This window comes from Urocampus carinirostris, chromosome 6 (genome assembly GCF_059441175.1).
Source record: "Urocampus carinirostris isolate Australia breed hairy pipefish chromosome 6, RoL_Ucar_1.0, whole genome shotgun sequence".
NCBI classification, from domain to species: Eukaryota; Metazoa; Chordata; class Actinopteri; order Syngnathiformes; family Syngnathidae; genus Urocampus; species Urocampus carinirostris.
In genome coordinates, this window is record NC_142354.1 from 37867808 (window position 1) to 37885244 (window position 17437).

Here is a 17437-nt window from a genome sequence, read left to right on the forward strand (position 1 = left end):
AAAAGGCTTGGGTGAGAAATGTCACGCGTTTGGGTCCTGATCCTGTTCTGGTTCCTGATAGAAGGGACAAAAGGGAAGGGACGCCATTAGTCCCATTTGGTTATATATTAAACTCAACCCAATTCAGACAAACAATATAACACAGATGAAACCTAAGCAAGGTCAAACAAAATACCACTAACTAAAATTTGTAATAAAATAAAATAGAAGCAGGTTTGTAAATAATTGAAATTAATGAATAGATAAATACACGGGTAAACTTTGAATTAATCAACTGATATGTTTGATTGAGTTTTTAGGATAGACATGGGCAGACATGGTATGTTTCTTATTACTCGACAGACCATTACTGTCATGTGTGTGTCATCGAAAATTAATGAATAAAAAATGAGAGGCCTCAAATCATAATGTAGCAGTATGGGACTCGGAGAGCATAGGGGTATCAAAAATTGTTCACATGTTTTTAACAAATTTAAAATATAGGTACAGGCAGTGTTCCCTCTAAGCTGCGCGCGTGCGCAATTGCGCACTGCTTGCACATTCTCGGCGCACAAGAAAATCTAGCCAGCGCACAAAAATGAGGGCTCAAAATTACCTATTAAGAAGCGACTTAAGTCAAAATTACAGTGCATGAAGGTAAAAATACACGGGTTCCCCTGACGTTGTGTCCTAAATGCGGTATTTTGAAGTCGAACGAAGTTGAGTAAAGTTAGTAGAGTATATCGAGAACCGGCTCTTCGGCTCGGCTCACTAAAAAGGGTCCTAAACGGCTCTTCAGGTAGTTTTTGCTTTTTTAATCCCAACATGACCAAATATTAAGTAAAATTATGCACAAAATGACTTAAAGGAAGGGGGGAATAGAACAAAAAAGAAAAAAATACCAAAATGAAAAAGTAATGAAAAGCTGAGAAAAAAAGAAACAAAAGGAAGAGAAAAAAAGAAGGAAAATTTTAGAAAAAAGCCAGAAGAAAAGAAAAGAAAGAAATGTAGGAAAAAAAGTAAATAGGGAACAAAAAGAAAAAAGTAACAGCTCGGAAAAAATAAACACAATTAAAAATTTTTTAAAGGAATTTTTTTAAAAAGTAGAAAAAAACACAGGAAAAAGAAGAAAAAGTTTGTGTTGCATTCAAATAATTTCCGATTATATCAAATGAATCTTGTTGCCAACATTTTACTTCCACTAAAAAATGTGATAAAGTACAGTTCTGTATCTTACAACCGACTAAATAAGCCCCCAAAAATGTTAATATTATGCGACAAAATATATCAGGAAATAAAAAGAAATGGATATCTTGTGAAAGAATTGTAAGAACGAACGACGTATGTCGGCCGTACAACTTTTGCAATAGTACATGAGTCAATTCATTCAAAAGAGAAAAATCGTTTTGCATTGCCGGAAACTCAGCAAAATGTCAAGTTTTGGACATGTTTGATAATTAATTATCTTGCCACACTTGGGATTATGGTTGCTCACTGTTGTTTCAAGCGTTGCTCAACGACTTTGTGTGAACGCTCAGACCCGTGGAAAATTAGAGGGAACATTGGGTATAGGTATATAGGTATGTATTATGTTGGGGTTGCACAAAACCGTGTTTCTTTTCACATTCAGTTTTTTGGTGTGTTTCTACGTAGGAGGGCAGATGTCTAATGTTTTTACTATGCTCAGACCCCCTTTGGTGGTTCATCACATCAAAAGTTCCTGTCAGATCCTACAAAAATCTTGTCTGCCATTTACAAACTCATAACAAGGCTGACTCTGTGCCGTGTGTCATTTAGATATAAAGGGCAGAGCCAAGGTTTTTGTGCAGTAGGTTAGTTAACTGATTGCAAAGTACATATGACTTACTGTAATTCAGAAATTTTAAGATGAAAATTAGCCTTGAAATAGAAGAGAAATTTTCACCTCGGTGTGTTTATAACTGCTGGTGGTCACACAGACTTTTGTTCATAACAGCCTAAACAGATTTGCCAATGCTGAGGAGAACATTCTCATTCAGTTATGAGATAATTTAACCATACAACATTTTTTGTTTTGGTTTAGCTTCATGTCATGAAAATTAAAGTCTGTTTTGTAACAGGACGAACTGGAATTTGGCTACATTGAAGCGCCGCATCAACGCTTTCCCGTAGTTCTAGATTCCCCCAGAGATGGTGAACTTGTGGACTTTCCATACAATGAGCTTCTGGTGAGTCTTTTTTTGTCAAATGTTCAAAATTGTAGTTCCTGAAGAGTGAAAATAACATAAGCTCCTTAATTCTGAAACACCACAATTATATGAAAATTTTGATTAAGAAAAAATAAATAAATATGAGTTTATAAAACAAGCTTGCTTTACTTTAAGTGTCAGGAGACCAGAACAGACCAGGAAACCCCAGAGCATTCGTTTCAGTTATTTATTTAGGGAAGCGATCAGGGCTTGCGGGAGACAAGATGGCTGTCAGCCGTCAACAGCGGAGCCGGAAAGAAGGCTTCGGATCGGGTGGCCAATCGGAGGGCGGAAGTCAAACAGGTCGAGTTTACCGGGGCTGGAGAGAAGATCGTAGCGTGGGACGGAAGCAGGTCGGGTCGGAGGCAGGCAGAAACAGGTAAACAGAGTTCTAGACGAAACGGGCAATCAGGAGAGTCACACAGAGTTACAATCGTATACTCTGACGAAGAAGTCTGGGCGCAGCGCGCTAAAGAATGAAGCGTCAGCCAATCAGAAGGCGCCCACATGATTGCTCCAGGTGACCAGAGATAGCAATCATGACATTAAGGCAACACATTTATTGGATTTGAAAAACAAAATCAATTTCAATATCTGACAAAGACAGTTTCCACTCTCTATTATTCTTCTCTGACATTCATGTCTACTTAAATGTAGAGCCTTTATGCATCTCTCTCTGTGAAATTAGTTCCGGAGTGAAATTAGATCCTTTGTTTACCTGGAAATTGGTTTACTGCTACAAAGTTATTAATACACCTGAAAACTGCCCTCTTTCATTTTTATTTCAAATAAAGTAGTGTTCGTTCTTGCTTTTTGTTGCAAACTGTTACTACCATGTTTAATGAATTTGGGAGTCATGCCTGTTTTGTTACAAAAGGAAAGGCTCACTGAACTGATTTGGGACAACCTTCCTTACCTATAACAGCTTTAGCTAATTTGTCCATGTTTCTAATCCAATCTCAGAATTGACTTTACAACCTTTTTCAAATTGTATTTCAAATCAATAACCTTCAGGGTCCCAATTTTGGCTACGTGACAAGACTGGCCAAGAGGAAAGACGTAAGCAGTCTGGACTCATTCGGCAACCTGGAAGTCAGTCCTCCTGTCACCGTCAACGGCAAAGAGTATCCGTTGGGACGAATCATCATCGGCGTTGCGTTTCCCACGTAGGCTTGCTTAATATTAATAATTTGGGTGGGATTATAATACATTACAGAAGAATAATAACATTTGTCTTTTGTTGAAGAGCCACTAAAGGCCGGAACATGACTAAAGTGGTTCAGGACTTTCTGTGTGCACAGAAGGTCCAAAAGCCCATTGCCTTGTTCTCTGACTGGTTGGTGGTCGGCCACGTGGATGAATTTATGACGTTTGTTCCGGCACCTGACAGGAAGGTAAAGGCAATATGTTGCTCAATCCCTACAATTTTGGCACTAAAACTGTCTCGCTTTTCTGATATACAACTCAGATGTTTTAGTCTTGTACAAAACAAAGCAAAATATTGGGCTCTTTACATGTAACAAACTACCCGAAAATGTTGTGATTAATAATAATAATAATAGCCAGGGTTGGGTAGGGTTACTTTAGCTTGATTACTTCCAATTACTTTTGGATTACTCCAATACCAAATATGCTAATAAAAGACAAAAGACACTAAATATGAATAAAATGATGACTCACAACACGTGGTAAGCTTTCTCTCCAGGCTTTGATCTCTTTGATCTACGGCAAAACGAACATAAAATGCGACAGAAACGAAATGAAAATAAATCCAAACAGCTTGCCAACATCATTTTTGCCGTTCCATGTATTCCGTTACTCCCCAAGCCAGCACAAAATTTAGTAATTGTATTCATATTTAGTTTATTTTGTCTTTTATTAGCATATTCTGTTACCCAACCCTGGTAATTAGTGGAGTTGATTGTCGAATGGGAAGCATTAACATGGTGTACCTTGTTGGTTGTCACTTTGTGAAGTTTAGTCAATAAGTCATACATGGGTTTTATGGGGCACTGTACAACAAATATGGCAGACAAGCACAAAATTAGATAAGTACCCAACTTAGGTGGATCTGCTCTAAGGAGAAAAAACCTTTTTCATATATTATATAGATTGCATTCTTGAGGGGGTTCTGTATCATTTTAACAATGTAAAGCACCGCGCACGCCTGTAACCAACTAAGTAAATAGAAAACTCTGCACTGATGTCTGAAAACACGTATGCCACCTTTCTAGAGGAAAAGAATAGTCAATTTTAATGTCAATATTATTTATATGATATATAGCAAGAGCAAAATGAATGGTTTGAAGGTACTTCATGCAATATTTACCATGTACTCACGATATTTCATCTTTTTCACACACAAATCAAGTCTTCAATTCATAGATCCAAATTGAACAGCTGTGGATGTTATCCATTTGAAAAAAATGCTAGTTCTCTTTCTGTATCATCAACATCATTGTCAGGTTGCTAGAGTTTCCTTTAATCATCAAGAAATGATGACAAGGGAATGCTTTTATAAATTTGTTACCACAGCAGCTACCAATGACAAAAACACAAAAGACAACTTCTCAGGTCTGTGGTTCAATCTGGCAATATACTCCAAAATATATGTGGCCTGGTGCCATCTTCTAGAAATAAATGGGTCATATTTTACTTGACTCAGCCCTTATTCACTTTTTATTTTGACGCAGTAGTAAATATGTGTTGTCAACTGAATTACTCATTCACTCGTCATTTTTGCCGTTCCATGTATTCCGTTACTCCCCAAGCCTGCACAAAATGTAGTAATTGTATTCATATTTAGTTTCTTTTGTTTTTTATTAGCATATTTGGTATTGGAGTCATCCAAAAGTAATTGAAAGTAATCAAGTTAAAGTAACCCTACCCAACCCTGATAATACCAATATTTTATTGATGCGCCAAATAGATAATCCAGCTCCCGCCAAACATATGTTGGGTAACTCCAGCAGAGAACATTTTTTCTCCTTTGTCTACAAATCATCTGCTCTGAGTTAGTACTAGGAAATACAGATATTTAATATTATATTTAATCATTCAACACCCTGTATGATAAATATGTGTGTATTCACAGTGGCAGTAGTAAAGAACAATTGCACAAATGCATAACTAAAATATAATTATGATGATGTTAATAATAATAATTAGTTATTGTTTTAATCAAAACCATGGGCTTGTTTGTGAAAACAAAAAAAGTGGCGCCTTCATTCGTTGGACAAAGTTAGGCTTTGTTCCTCTTCTGTCCTCCCTCAGTCCTTACAATTAAAACATGCAAATTTGGGGTTTTTTTCGGGCTCGGTTCCTCAAATCAAGTTTACTTGTTCAGGTTCGGGTTGGACCAGGCTTTAATACCTGCGGACCGGGTCTTGCTGGATTTTTTAGGCCCGATCATACCTATAACTCAAAATGACCAAACAGCACTATTTTTGGTTTTCAGGTACCTGTAGCGGCAAGATGGCGGACAATCATGTCATCTCCCTCCACTTGAGGCTCACGATATGTAAAATAAATGTAAATCTCAACCAAAGAATATTTTAAAAATGAATTAATACCATCCGTAATTTTGTTATCTACAAAGTCACAAATGATGGGGTCACTTTCTCACACTCCCCCCAAAAATAATACAGTTCTTTTTTCTGACACAATTTACATTTGTATGATGCATGGTGGTGTAAATTGGGAGAAAATCAAAATTGTATTTTGTCCCGCCATTCTGTTTTTTCCGCAACACCAATGTTCTTGACCTGTAGGGCTTTCGGCTGCTGCTGGCCAGTCCGGACGCCGGCTACAAGCTTTTCAGAGGTCTGAAGAACAAAGGTCATGGGCAGGCCAAACTCTTCGAGGGTACATTTTCTCCTTATGCACATTTTGTTGTTGTTTTAATCCTTAAAGTCCCAAACTATCATTTTTGTCATAGGTCAGAAAGACATAGAACCAATTACGGTGGATGATATTCTTGAAGATGATGATTTCCAAGCTGGAAATAACTATGTCCAGGTTGGTGAGATTAACTGTGGATGCATTCATTTAAAACCACAATCCATCAGAGAAAAAAAACAGTTTTACATAATAAATTATTGAAGGCAGCAACCGAATATAAATCAGAGCACATATAATTTGCATATTCCATTTTACTGTCTCGGATGATTTACTTTTGAATTGAAAACAGATTTGTTTTGAACCTCGCTGTTCAGAGTTGCATCGACTGGAACCGAGATGTTCTGAAGCGAGAACTCGGCCTGGAAGACGCTGATATCATCGACCTGCCCATCCTCTTCAAGTTAGAACAAGACAGAGACTACGAGTTCCGAGCCGTCGCCTTCTATCCTGATATGGTATGTTGGAATAACAAATGCACTTTATTCCCAAAACAACTGCGGGTTTCTAAGTCAAACAGAAAATAAAAAAGGGGAGGGGCAAAAGCAATAAATGGCTGCAAGATGAAGGACCGATCGAATCTTAAAAACTTTTCAAAATCACTCATGTAGTCAAGTGCACCTAATCGAACCTGCTGAAAAGTTAACAAATAGATTCCAATATGGGTAGGTAAGTAGAATAATAGTTTCCTGTGGCTCTCAGTTATTTTAAATTTTGGTCAGGCAATAAATATAAATGTATTTTCTATAAAAATCCCCATAATAAGAGATAAAAGAAGCTAGTATTATTCAGTAATCTTTAGTTTCTACTATAGCAAAAGTGGACTAGATGCACTCAACTAATACAGTTCAGTGCAAAACTCTATTAACTACAAACAACACTTACTTTTGGGAAAAATAAAAATATGATTCTTAGTGTCTACAGTGCAGTGATCAAAATCAGCTTAGAGGCTGTAGAAAATTTTCTAGAGGGCCAAATTCCGCCTGCAGGTCTTGACTTTGACGTATGCTCTAGTAACAGTTAATAAAAGAAACACAAAACTTCTTTCTTCCTCACTTCTTTCTATTGATGGGAAAATGTACTTGAAAATGCTAAACAATGATTTCGCCATAGATTTCTCTCAATTTTAAAAGTAACTTTAGATTAAAAAAAGAGTTCTTGGTTTAAACAAAGATGTGACGGGATTGACAATGTTTACATTACATTTATAATCCTCATGTTGAAAAATATATCAAAAATAACCTCAAGACTAACCAGTCGTGTACATTCTTCAGCTTAAATCGACCAGCGTTTTTTTTCCCCTTGCTTCACAATTAAAAACTTCCAAATCTACAGTATATTTTACAAAAGTCACAGTTAAGGCCATTTGTTGCTCTAAGAACATATTTTTCAGCACTTCATCTTTCGACTGTCATTTTCCTCCCTTTAAACGACAAACTATGCAGTCGACAGTGAATGTCTGCAATGGCAACTTTTGGATAAAAAAATGGCACATTTTGCTGCTCGACTCACCTTACACAAAAATCAACCTGATAGCAATAATTGTAGTTTGGCTACATTGAACAAGTAAGTCTCAAATATTTTGGGTGGTATTTTGCTATTTGTCTCTAGTGACATGCAGTCAGGGGAGGCAGGTGAAATATATAATGTTCAAATATGTTATGTCATTATATTTATTCAGTGTTAAACTTCTTTCTCATTTAACTTTACAATTTTGGGATTTTCTTGTTTCAATATCGCCGAATTTTCACATTATAGTATACACATTATCATTACAATTAGTACATGATGAAGCACTGTGCTGAGTGTCTGTAGGCACACAATTCTCCTGCCTCATGGCAGAAAACAAGAGGAAAGTGAAAGAAAGACAGAGTGAAAAAGAGAAAAAAAAAGAAAGAAATGCATCTAGGGTTGCTTTGGGAGTGGTGCCTGTTTCTGGTAACATCTAGTGGCGGAGGTGTGCGCCTAATCAGATTCCTTGGTCTCACACCTCCGCCCAAACCAAGAATTATTGATGGTATTAGCAAGCTAACAGCAGGTCTAGCCATTCAGTAATCTTTCTTTGAGTTGACTTTTTTCATGATAGAGCATTACCTATCTATTGATGCTTTTATTCAAAAGGAGCTGTGCGAACGTGACAGTTATATACAGTAGTGATCCCTTGCTCTGTCAATCAAATGATAATTAAGAATGTAGGTTCATTTATTCGTAGATCTGACTGTGCCTCACCAGACACAAACCTCACCGCACATCACTTAGCTCCTTGCCTCCTGTTTGTGAAATGGGTATAAATTATTTTGAGTCTCTGTAGCAAATCACAAACATAACACTTTGAGGGAATTACTCACTACTCAGTCTAAAGTTTACAACCTGAGATCTTTTTGTCATGTTTCTTAATCACAAACAGAAAAAAAGAAAAGTAACTGGAGAAATATTATAGCCCCAGTGATCACTTTTAGCTGTCCACTGTGTTCCTGACGTAAAATATGCAAACTGGAAATAATGACACTAAAAAAGGGCTTGATTGATTTACTCCTCTGAAGAAAAAAATAAAAAACTTACGGTATAATGTAGAAAAGTCTTCTCAAACTTGCGGAATGAGGACCATTTGTGGCCCTCAGGAGGATAGTTTGATGCCCCCGCCCTTACAAAAGAGTTAAAGGGGCAGCGTGTACAGATTATTTGACCACTGCATGTGGTAGTATGCAAATCATGCAACTGAAAGCTCATGCTAAAAATCACAAGTAGTAATGTAAATTACGGAGACTCAAAGTGACCATAGACCATCATTTTTATTTTATTTTTTCGCCCAGCCTTTTTTTGTTTTTTGGGTACCCGTATCAGCAAGATGGCAGACAATTATTGTATCTCCCTCTTACTGAGGCTCATGTTATTTCAAATACACATCTAAATGATGATTCATGTATTTTTGTAAATTATTTAAATCAATATATAGATTTTTTTTTTAAAGAATTACATTTTATTTACAACTGAGCGGCACTGAATAATAAACACTGTCTCTTTAAGTGCAGCCCTGCCTGATTATGAATTAAGTTATTACTAAATGATTATTTTCATAAGACATTGTATTTTTTTTGTTTTTTCATTTCTAGATCTTATTTTGCTTAGGGAATTGAAAAATATATAAATATTTTTAAATAGTGAAATGTTTTTTGCCTAGACTCTAGCTTTAACGGCCCTCAGGTAAATTAAGTTTGAAACCTCTGATGTAGAACAACACACATGAGTCATGAAACAGCCCATGGATAAAGAATGATGGACATTTTTATCATCCAGGTAAACATGATAGTCCTGGGGAAAAATCTGGGCATCCCTAAACCCTTCGGCCCCAAGGTGGACGGCCGCTGTGCCCTGGAGGCGGAGATGTACTCCCTAATGGAGGGCTTGGGTCTTACCTGCACCTTCATTGACGATTTTGCCTCCTACCATCGGCTCCTGGGCGAGGTGCACTGCGGCTCCAACGTACGCAGGGAATCTTTTGATTTCAAGTGGTGGGACCTGGACATGTGAACTGATCGGCGCAAGCATAACTGCAATGCTATACTGTCTCTATCGACTTGATTTTTTTTCGCCGCATTTTATCCGTTTTTTTGATCATTTCAAACTGTATGCCGCTTAACGATTTTTGTACAAGACTTTATTTTTTAATAGATTTTTTTGTTTTGTTTGTTCGACCAAACTCGTCTTGTCCATTTCAGCTGTAAATCAGATCCTCTTAATCACTGATAACAGACAACAGTGTCATCCTAAACTGCCAATATTGTCGCAGCAAATGTTATCCCCGATCGAGCATTTTTTTGGGCTCTTTTTGCTTAGCCTTGCTCACTTTAATGCCGACAGTGACAGAGTTTTCGGCTATTAGAAGAAAGTGCAGTACATACCGTGTATTGATCGTTCCTATCACGTAATCTACATCTGGGAAACACGATTAAGGCGGCCTTACTATATGGGTGTAAGTTTACCTTGATATTAGAAGAATGGAGTTTAAAGCTCTACTTTGACTGCTGTTAAACATTCCTGGCTTAGTTACAACAACAAAAGTTCACTGATGTACAAAATGGACCCCCTAGTTGTAGATGGTGGGGTTTGAATAAGGTGATCGCTGGGACCTGTTTCAGCCGGCGAACGGTGCATGATTATCATAAAGGTGTTGTAGAATTGCGTTAAATCGGAGCCTTTCTCTGCCCGCCACCTATGGTTTATGGCGTGCGCCTGCTATCTTCGAAAATCTCGTTGCAAGTTATTTTCTCGCTCTGACCTCTACTCACCAGGTATGAGTACTTGGAAACGTACTGTAAACTCTCAAAAAAACAACACCTTACACATCCCTCTTTCATTTGAACATCCAACAAAATGAGTGTAGACCCGTGACAACATTAAATCGCATCTGGTAGACCCATCCAGTATGGCCCGTGTTTATATTAGGTCAGGGGTCGGGAACCTTTTTGACCCAAAGAGCCATAAAAGCAAAAAATGTTTTAAAAAGAAATTGAGAGAGCCACATCATATATTTTCAGACAAATTCGGAAAAAGTGCCAAACACATTCTCTAGACAAAATCTAATTCTTCAGCACATTTGATTTCACTGTGTGTCATTTGATGATTCAATCAAATGTATGAAATGATAATAATGCCAAATCCCGTGTCCCAAATTGATGTAAATATACCATTTACAATTTGTCTTCCACCTTCAGTTAAGAGTGTTGAGGCAATGTTTTCCATGTCCTTAATAACAGTTTCAAAACAATGTGCATGCAAAGTTATTTTTTTAAAATGTCACAAATTACTGCAAAAGATAAGCATATCGTCATATTCACTTTCGGTGTGGACTGCACTGAGCAAGAGAGAGAGAGAGAAGGAAGTACCTTGCGCTGTGTGCAGGGATCCGCCCACCTGTACTGCTCACCCAATCAAAGTCATTTGCCAGCGTTTTTATTTATCAGTTCAAATGGTTTATCAATCTTCTGCGTTAAGTTGCTTCGGCTTCATATGGACCAAAATCGGGATGAAATCAATGACTTTGGAACGCCACAGAGAGATGTGAAATAGTTACATTTTATTTCGGAGCCATATGTACTCATGAAAAGAGCCATATACGGCTCCCGAGCCATAGGTTCCCTACCCCTGTATTAGGTAATGTCACGAAAATGTCAATTGGAAGGCAATGGGAACTGGTACTTTGACATCTTTGTTGCAAATCAAACAAAACTTTGATGGTTTCTGTTATAGAGTAAAATCATGTGTTGGAGAGATGAAGTCTGCAAAATCCTGCACTGCTAAGAAAAAAGTGGGGAAATAACAAAGCAAGATGCTGACATAATTGTTTGTTTGGTAAATAAAATAAACGTGTTTACACAAGTTATTTTTGTTTTCATTGTAAATAGTCTGTCTTTCTGTGAGTAAACAGGTGCCGCGTTGTATTTGTATCTCTTATTATACCTTCATAAGGGGAGCAATTGGCAGAGGTCGACAGGTATGCCTTCTTTGAACATCTCTTGTCTTTATTTACATTAAGGATGCAAAGCAATATAGTATATACAAGTGAGAGTTTTTTTTCCACCAAGTAGACAAGAAGTCAAGAACATAAATACAATCATTTTCAAACAGCGCACTTTGGAATGGTCACGGGGCATACGCATTGATGTGCTATTTTGCTGCACCAAAAGAGGGCGCAAACCGTCTACTTTTTAACTGAGCATTTATTGCTCAAGTCAAATTAAAAATAGTCATCTCGGATATGGAAGGGCTTCCTCCAACATTTTTTTTCAAATATCATCGCCCACAAATGGGTAAAATACAGTATAAACACAAACTAAAAGGGAGCATGATGTGCCTTGTGTGTTACATTCAGGAACCTCTGGGAAATAAGAGCGCTCACTAGACACAATCATTTGGAAAGGCAACCTCAAGATGAGTCACAGTGTAGTTCCCCAAAAAAGTCCACTTTGACAAACACAAACACAGAGGATTTTTCCATTGTACGCCATATGAGCATTTGATGAACCACTAGTGCACTTAATTGTCCATTAACTAGTGCAAGAATACAGCACACTGTGCTCCTGTATTCAAATTTTTTATCTACTTTTCATACGTGTCAACCTCCACGGCTCCATGCCCGTACAAACTGTCGTATTTTCCCTTGCAATATACAAATAATCTTACACCATATTTATACAGTGGAACCTCGGTCCTCGACCATAATCGGTTCCAGAACCCTGTTTGAAAACCGATTTGTTCGATCACCGAAATCATTTTTCCCATTAAAAACAATGTAAATTGTTTTAATCCGTTCCAACACCCTGAATGTTTACCTTGAATGTTTAACGTAAACATAAAGCTAACCCAGGCTAATCGTACGTTCGCGTTATTGTAATCTTCCGTACGATTTTTTGACCGAACAGCGAAGCAAGAATTTCTCGAAATTTTTGGTCGGACACCGATTTGTTCGAACTGAGAGGTGTTCTAAAACCGAGGTTCCGCTGTATTTTGTAATCATACAGATGGGAAATCCCCAGGCAGCATACGCACAGTAGCATCAAACCGCTCGCTTCGTTTGCAACGAAAAAAATGATACCGAGATAGAGGCTACCGCGGCAAACTCGTTAGACTTGATTGATTTGCCGTTTCGTGATAATCGGTGTATACCGGATGGTACCCATCATTGACAAATTTGCGTTTTTCCATACAGATTTTCTTGTACGTCGTACACGTCTTAAAATGCATAATAAACGTACTTTGGACGGCAAAAACGTACAGGTTGACAGGTATGACTTTTCCTCCATTCCTGCCACATTCCTACACTTTATTACAATTAAATGACTAAATTACTACTGAAGTAAAACTGTGCACTAGTTGACAAATGTGTGTAGTAGTACTGCTGAGGACATTAACACATACAGTATAACACGTTAACATCCAATGCTTCACAAATAGTACTAGCGGTGCACAGATTTCAACCATTTCATGTTTCAAACGAGTGAAACTGCTGTTGTTATTAGTTGTACATAATAAAATGATGTCCGTTAATTAGCATTCCACTAGTAATGGAGCTAGTAACACACGGATGTCAATTCACTTTATTGAAGAGTGACTCAATGTTACCACTTATTAGGGAAAAGAAATACTGTACTGCACTAGAGGACTCAATGGGACAGTGTGCATTTTTAGCACCCACTAGTGGTAAAAAGGTGTTTATTTAAAAAGAAAAAAAAAACAACAACTACTGACTTAACCCTTTTGGTGTTTTAGAGTCTCCAGTGACCCATTTCAAAATTACGGTATAAAATATAAAAAAAAAAGGTGTCTTCGGGCCATAAATTCAAATTACAATGGGAATATTTGGTTATAGATAAATATGTGTGTGAGTGTGTAGTATTAACTGTATTGAGCTAACTCGTTTCATTTTGGTGGTTGGGACTGAGTTAAACCCAGGGTCGAAATTAACCCGCCAAAAATGGTTACTGGTGGCAATTCCTAAAACAACATGAGGATTAAATACTAAGGAAAAATACCGTAAATTCCGGACTACAAGCCGCTACTTTTTTCCCAAACGTTCAACCCTGCGGCTTATTCAGTGATGCGGCCAATTTATGTAATTTTTCTAACAGCCGCCAGCGGCGCTCGAGTTCAAGGCACATGACGCATTCGAGCAGTCCGATAAAGAAGGAAACAGAGCTACTGCACGCAAAACTTTGCGAGCGTGTTACCAGCGTGTTTTTGAATAAGGGAGCGTGGGACGACGTCTATTTGACAAAGTCTCTTTCCCATACTAAAGGAGGACAACTTTGATGACATCAGTTTTAGGGAGGAAGATGAGAACGGTTTACCATGAGTTCTGCATGCACGGTATGTTTTTTTGAAACAGACCCGTTAACTGTATTGTAAGCGTGTTGTTAGTAGCGTTTTGCTACCCTTCACAGGCACGGTTTGGGATGAAAGTTATAATATTATTATTAAAGCTTTGAAAACTCTCTCGGTGTACCGTCTTTCTTTGTAAATATGTGTAACCATGTATAATATGTATTTGCAACTGTATATTTTTGTAATGTATTTATTTGTATTTATTTTGGACACTTATTCTGATAAGTTGCACTGACCAATTAAAAAGAAGGGGCATTAACAGACGCGGGGGATGACGGGAAGTGGGGACCTGTAAAGGTGAGTGTTTGTGGACACGGGAGACAATAGTGGATATATATTTTTCCCACCCTAACCTTTGGAAATATACACTTTTTTTCCTTGGATTACTTTTAACAGGACCCGGACTCTGCAGGTCTGCATTAAATGTTAAGCACCGGTATCATTCTGCCGGCTGTGGTTTTTGAACTGAGTACTATATGTTCAGTTAAAATCGCGGGACTGAAAGTAGGGATTGGCTTAATATTGTGATTGTGTTACATGTTTTAATATGGGCGCATGCGGCTTATATGCAGGTGCGGCTTGTGTAAGTACAAAATCGGTTATCCTCTTAAAATGTGGTGGGTGCGGCTTATAATCAGGTGCGCTCTATAGTCCGGAATTTACGGTACATGAAATATCATTTATGCATTAAAATACTAACAGGGGGATAAATTAGTTTATCATACAACATGAGCCTCACCCAATAGGAGCTGACATAATTGTCCATCATCTTATTGCTATGGGTAGCCAAATACCTCAAAAAGGCTGGGCAATGAGGTTCAAATTGTTGCTAAGGGGGGCAAAAAACAAAAGCCGTATAAAAGGCTGGGAAAAAAATGATTATTAAAATGGTGCATTTTGGTCGCTTCGACTCTCTGTAGTTCTTATTTTTGAGCTTTGTAGCACTTGTTTTTGAATGCACTACACCTACTGAGAATTCAGTGCCTAAACAGTATCACTAGTCTCAGTAAAATACTAACTCTTAAGTACAACAACTACATTATTTGCAACGTCAACTTGGACTAGTCTACTGCAGTAACACACCAGGTCAACTAGTACTAGTTAGCGAGAAAAAGGAAACTGCACCAGTTGAAAGCACATATGTCAACTACTTCACATCGTTTTTCTTTATGTAGTAGTGAATAAAATGTGACAGGACATTTGCTCTATAGATATGCTATATCGGCCTATCAATTTGGATGATAAGTGTACTAGTGCACGGACAATTCAGCATACTAGTAGAATAGTGCTCTCTGTAAATTTGTCGCAAAACGTGTGTGATCCTTACACTGCACATGGAATTAAACAGGAATCACGGGTACAACCAACGTGGCACCAGAGGATTTTTTATCATTTTTTTTTCCTCAGGTTGATATCATGCAAAGTGGAACTCACACAAACAAATACAAACAGTTGAAAATGCTTTGTTGCTGGTTGAGGCACCACATATGACTTTTTTAAACCAGCAGTGCAGTCTATAATTTTGTACCCTTTTATAGGCATCGAGAGTCCTGTTAAATGCTTCAGTTGTCTAGCTGAGGTGAAAAATGCTGTTGATTTCGCTAATAAACTGAAAAACGAGTACCAACTCCACCACCCCAAAAAAAAAATATTCCATCTTCTGCATCATTCTTACAATAGTTACTGACACAGTGGTGACGATGCCGCGTGGCCTTGGTTTTAGAGAGGAGAAAGACGAGCCGACGTGACGTCCACTGAGCTTCTGGTTTTGGCGTAAGGACGGCGGATCGAAACCTGACGTTTCCGGAAATCTTCTTCTTAAAGTGTCTCAGTCGGGTCTAAAAAGTGACAAGACCCCTTCACTCGGTGCGGGGATGTGGTGCCTCCTCAAGAAATGCTGCAAAACAAGACATACTGGTAAGTGTCTGGGAGTAACACGTTCGTGGAACACAATTAATTCCGTAAATTCCGGACTATAAGCTGCTACTTTTTTCCCAAACGTTCAACCCTGCGGCTTATTTAGTGATGCGGCCAATTTATGTAATTTTTCTAACAGCGGCGCTCGAGTACAAAAGGTAAGATTTAGACCGGTGGAATATATGCGCAGAGGAAGACTGCAACTTCTTAGCTTGTGCACAAATTAAATTAGCGTAGACATATCCTCATCATGCAAATTGCAAAAAGAAAGGCACATGACGCAGCTTTCAAGCTAAACGCAATCGAGCAGTCTGATAAAGAAGGAAACAGAGCTACTGCACGTAAACTTTACTTTGCGAGCGCGTTGCTTGCGTGTTTTTGAATAAGGGAGCGTGGGACGATGTCTACATGACACAGTCTCTTTCCAATACTGGGGAAGACGACTTTGATGAAGTTAGTTATAAGGCGGAAGATAAGGACGTTGTACCGTGATTATTACAAGCACGGTATGTTTTTTTAAAAAAAATCGTTTACTGTGTTGCGAGCGTGTTTCTTGTAGCGTTTTGCTACCCTTCACAGGCACGGTTTGGGATGAAAGTTATAATATTATTATTAAAGCTTTGAAAACTCTCTCGTCTTTCTTTGTAAATATGTGTAACCATGTATAATATGTATTTGCAACTGCATATTTTTGTAATGGATTTATTTGAGACACTTATTCTGATATGTTTTGCGAATTAAAAAAGAGGGGCGGAGCAAACGCGGGCTGACGGGAAGTGGGGTGAAGGTGGGTGAGACCTGTTGTCGCGGCGGACAATAGTGGATATATATTTTTCCCACCCTTACCTTTGGAAATATAGACTTTTTTTCCTTGGATTAGTTTCAACGGGTACCCGGACTCTGCAGGTCTGCATCAAACATTGAGTACCAGTATCATTTTCCATTCAATTTGCCGGCTGTGGTTATTGGACTCTGTACTTAATATTCAGTTACAGTCGCGGGACTCAAAGTCAGGTTTGGGTTAATTTTGTGATTGTGTTACATGTTTTAATGTGGGCGCATGCGGCTTATATACAGGTGCGGCTTGTGTAAGTACAAAAGCGGTTATCCTCTTAAAATGTGGTGGGTGCGGCTTATAATCAGGTGCGCTCTATAGTCCGGATTTTACGGTACTTCTTGGTAACGAGTACTGTAATGCATTGATTAAAACATGTCATTGTAACATAGTGCGTTACTCTGCTACTTGTTAAAAATAGTTCACAATTTTCATAGCCATCTAATCCGTACCTGTTCCTCTCGATCGAGACAGAGTAAAAACCCCTTAGTCCACCAGCATTACACCGCTAATCTAGTCAGTCAAGTGAAGTTGGCATGAACCGTCTCAAGCACTGAGCACAAGAATTTCACTCTACTGATATTCTCCCTCTCATATATATTTGCATTTAACTGTTTTTACAACTATTAAATGAGATACTAAAATTAGGGGGTCAGCTTACCAATACAAGTTTGTAGAGAGTGGTAAGCAGTGTGTCGAT

The 17437-nt window shown here is 38.1% G+C and overlaps 2 protein-coding genes across 6 annotated transcripts in view; one reads left to right on the forward strand and one right to left on the reverse strand.

Moving 5' to 3' along the window:
- The window catches only part of padi2 (peptidyl arginine deiminase, type II), a 29813-nt gene extending 18330 nt beyond the window's left edge, over positions 1 to 11483 (forward strand). For both annotated transcript variants that reach the window (XM_088338945.1, XM_088338946.1), the window contains 7 exons: positions 2079 to 2186; positions 3222 to 3373; positions 3454 to 3601; positions 5978 to 6071; positions 6145 to 6224; positions 6422 to 6562; positions 9402 to 11483. In XM_088338945.1, coding sequence (XP_088195071.1) covers positions 2079 to 2186; positions 3222 to 3373; positions 3454 to 3601; positions 5978 to 6071; positions 6145 to 6224; positions 6422 to 6562; positions 9402 to 9635 — 957 coding nt within the window. In that variant the 3' untranslated portion in view covers positions 9636 to 11483. The remainder of the gene's footprint in view (positions 1 to 2078; positions 2187 to 3221; positions 3374 to 3453; positions 3602 to 5977; positions 6072 to 6144; positions 6225 to 6421; positions 6563 to 9401) is intronic.
- Positions 11484 to 11603: 120 nt separating this feature from the next.
- Positions 11604 to 17437, reverse strand: part of rap1gapb (RAP1 GTPase activating protein b) — a 161263-nt gene continuing 155429 nt past the window's right edge. For all 4 annotated transcript variants that reach the window (XM_088338942.1, XM_088338941.1, XM_088338944.1 and 1 more), the window contains one exon: positions 11604 to 15882. The gene's annotated coding sequence lies outside the window, so the exon portion shown is untranslated. The remainder of the gene's footprint in view (positions 15883 to 17437) is intronic.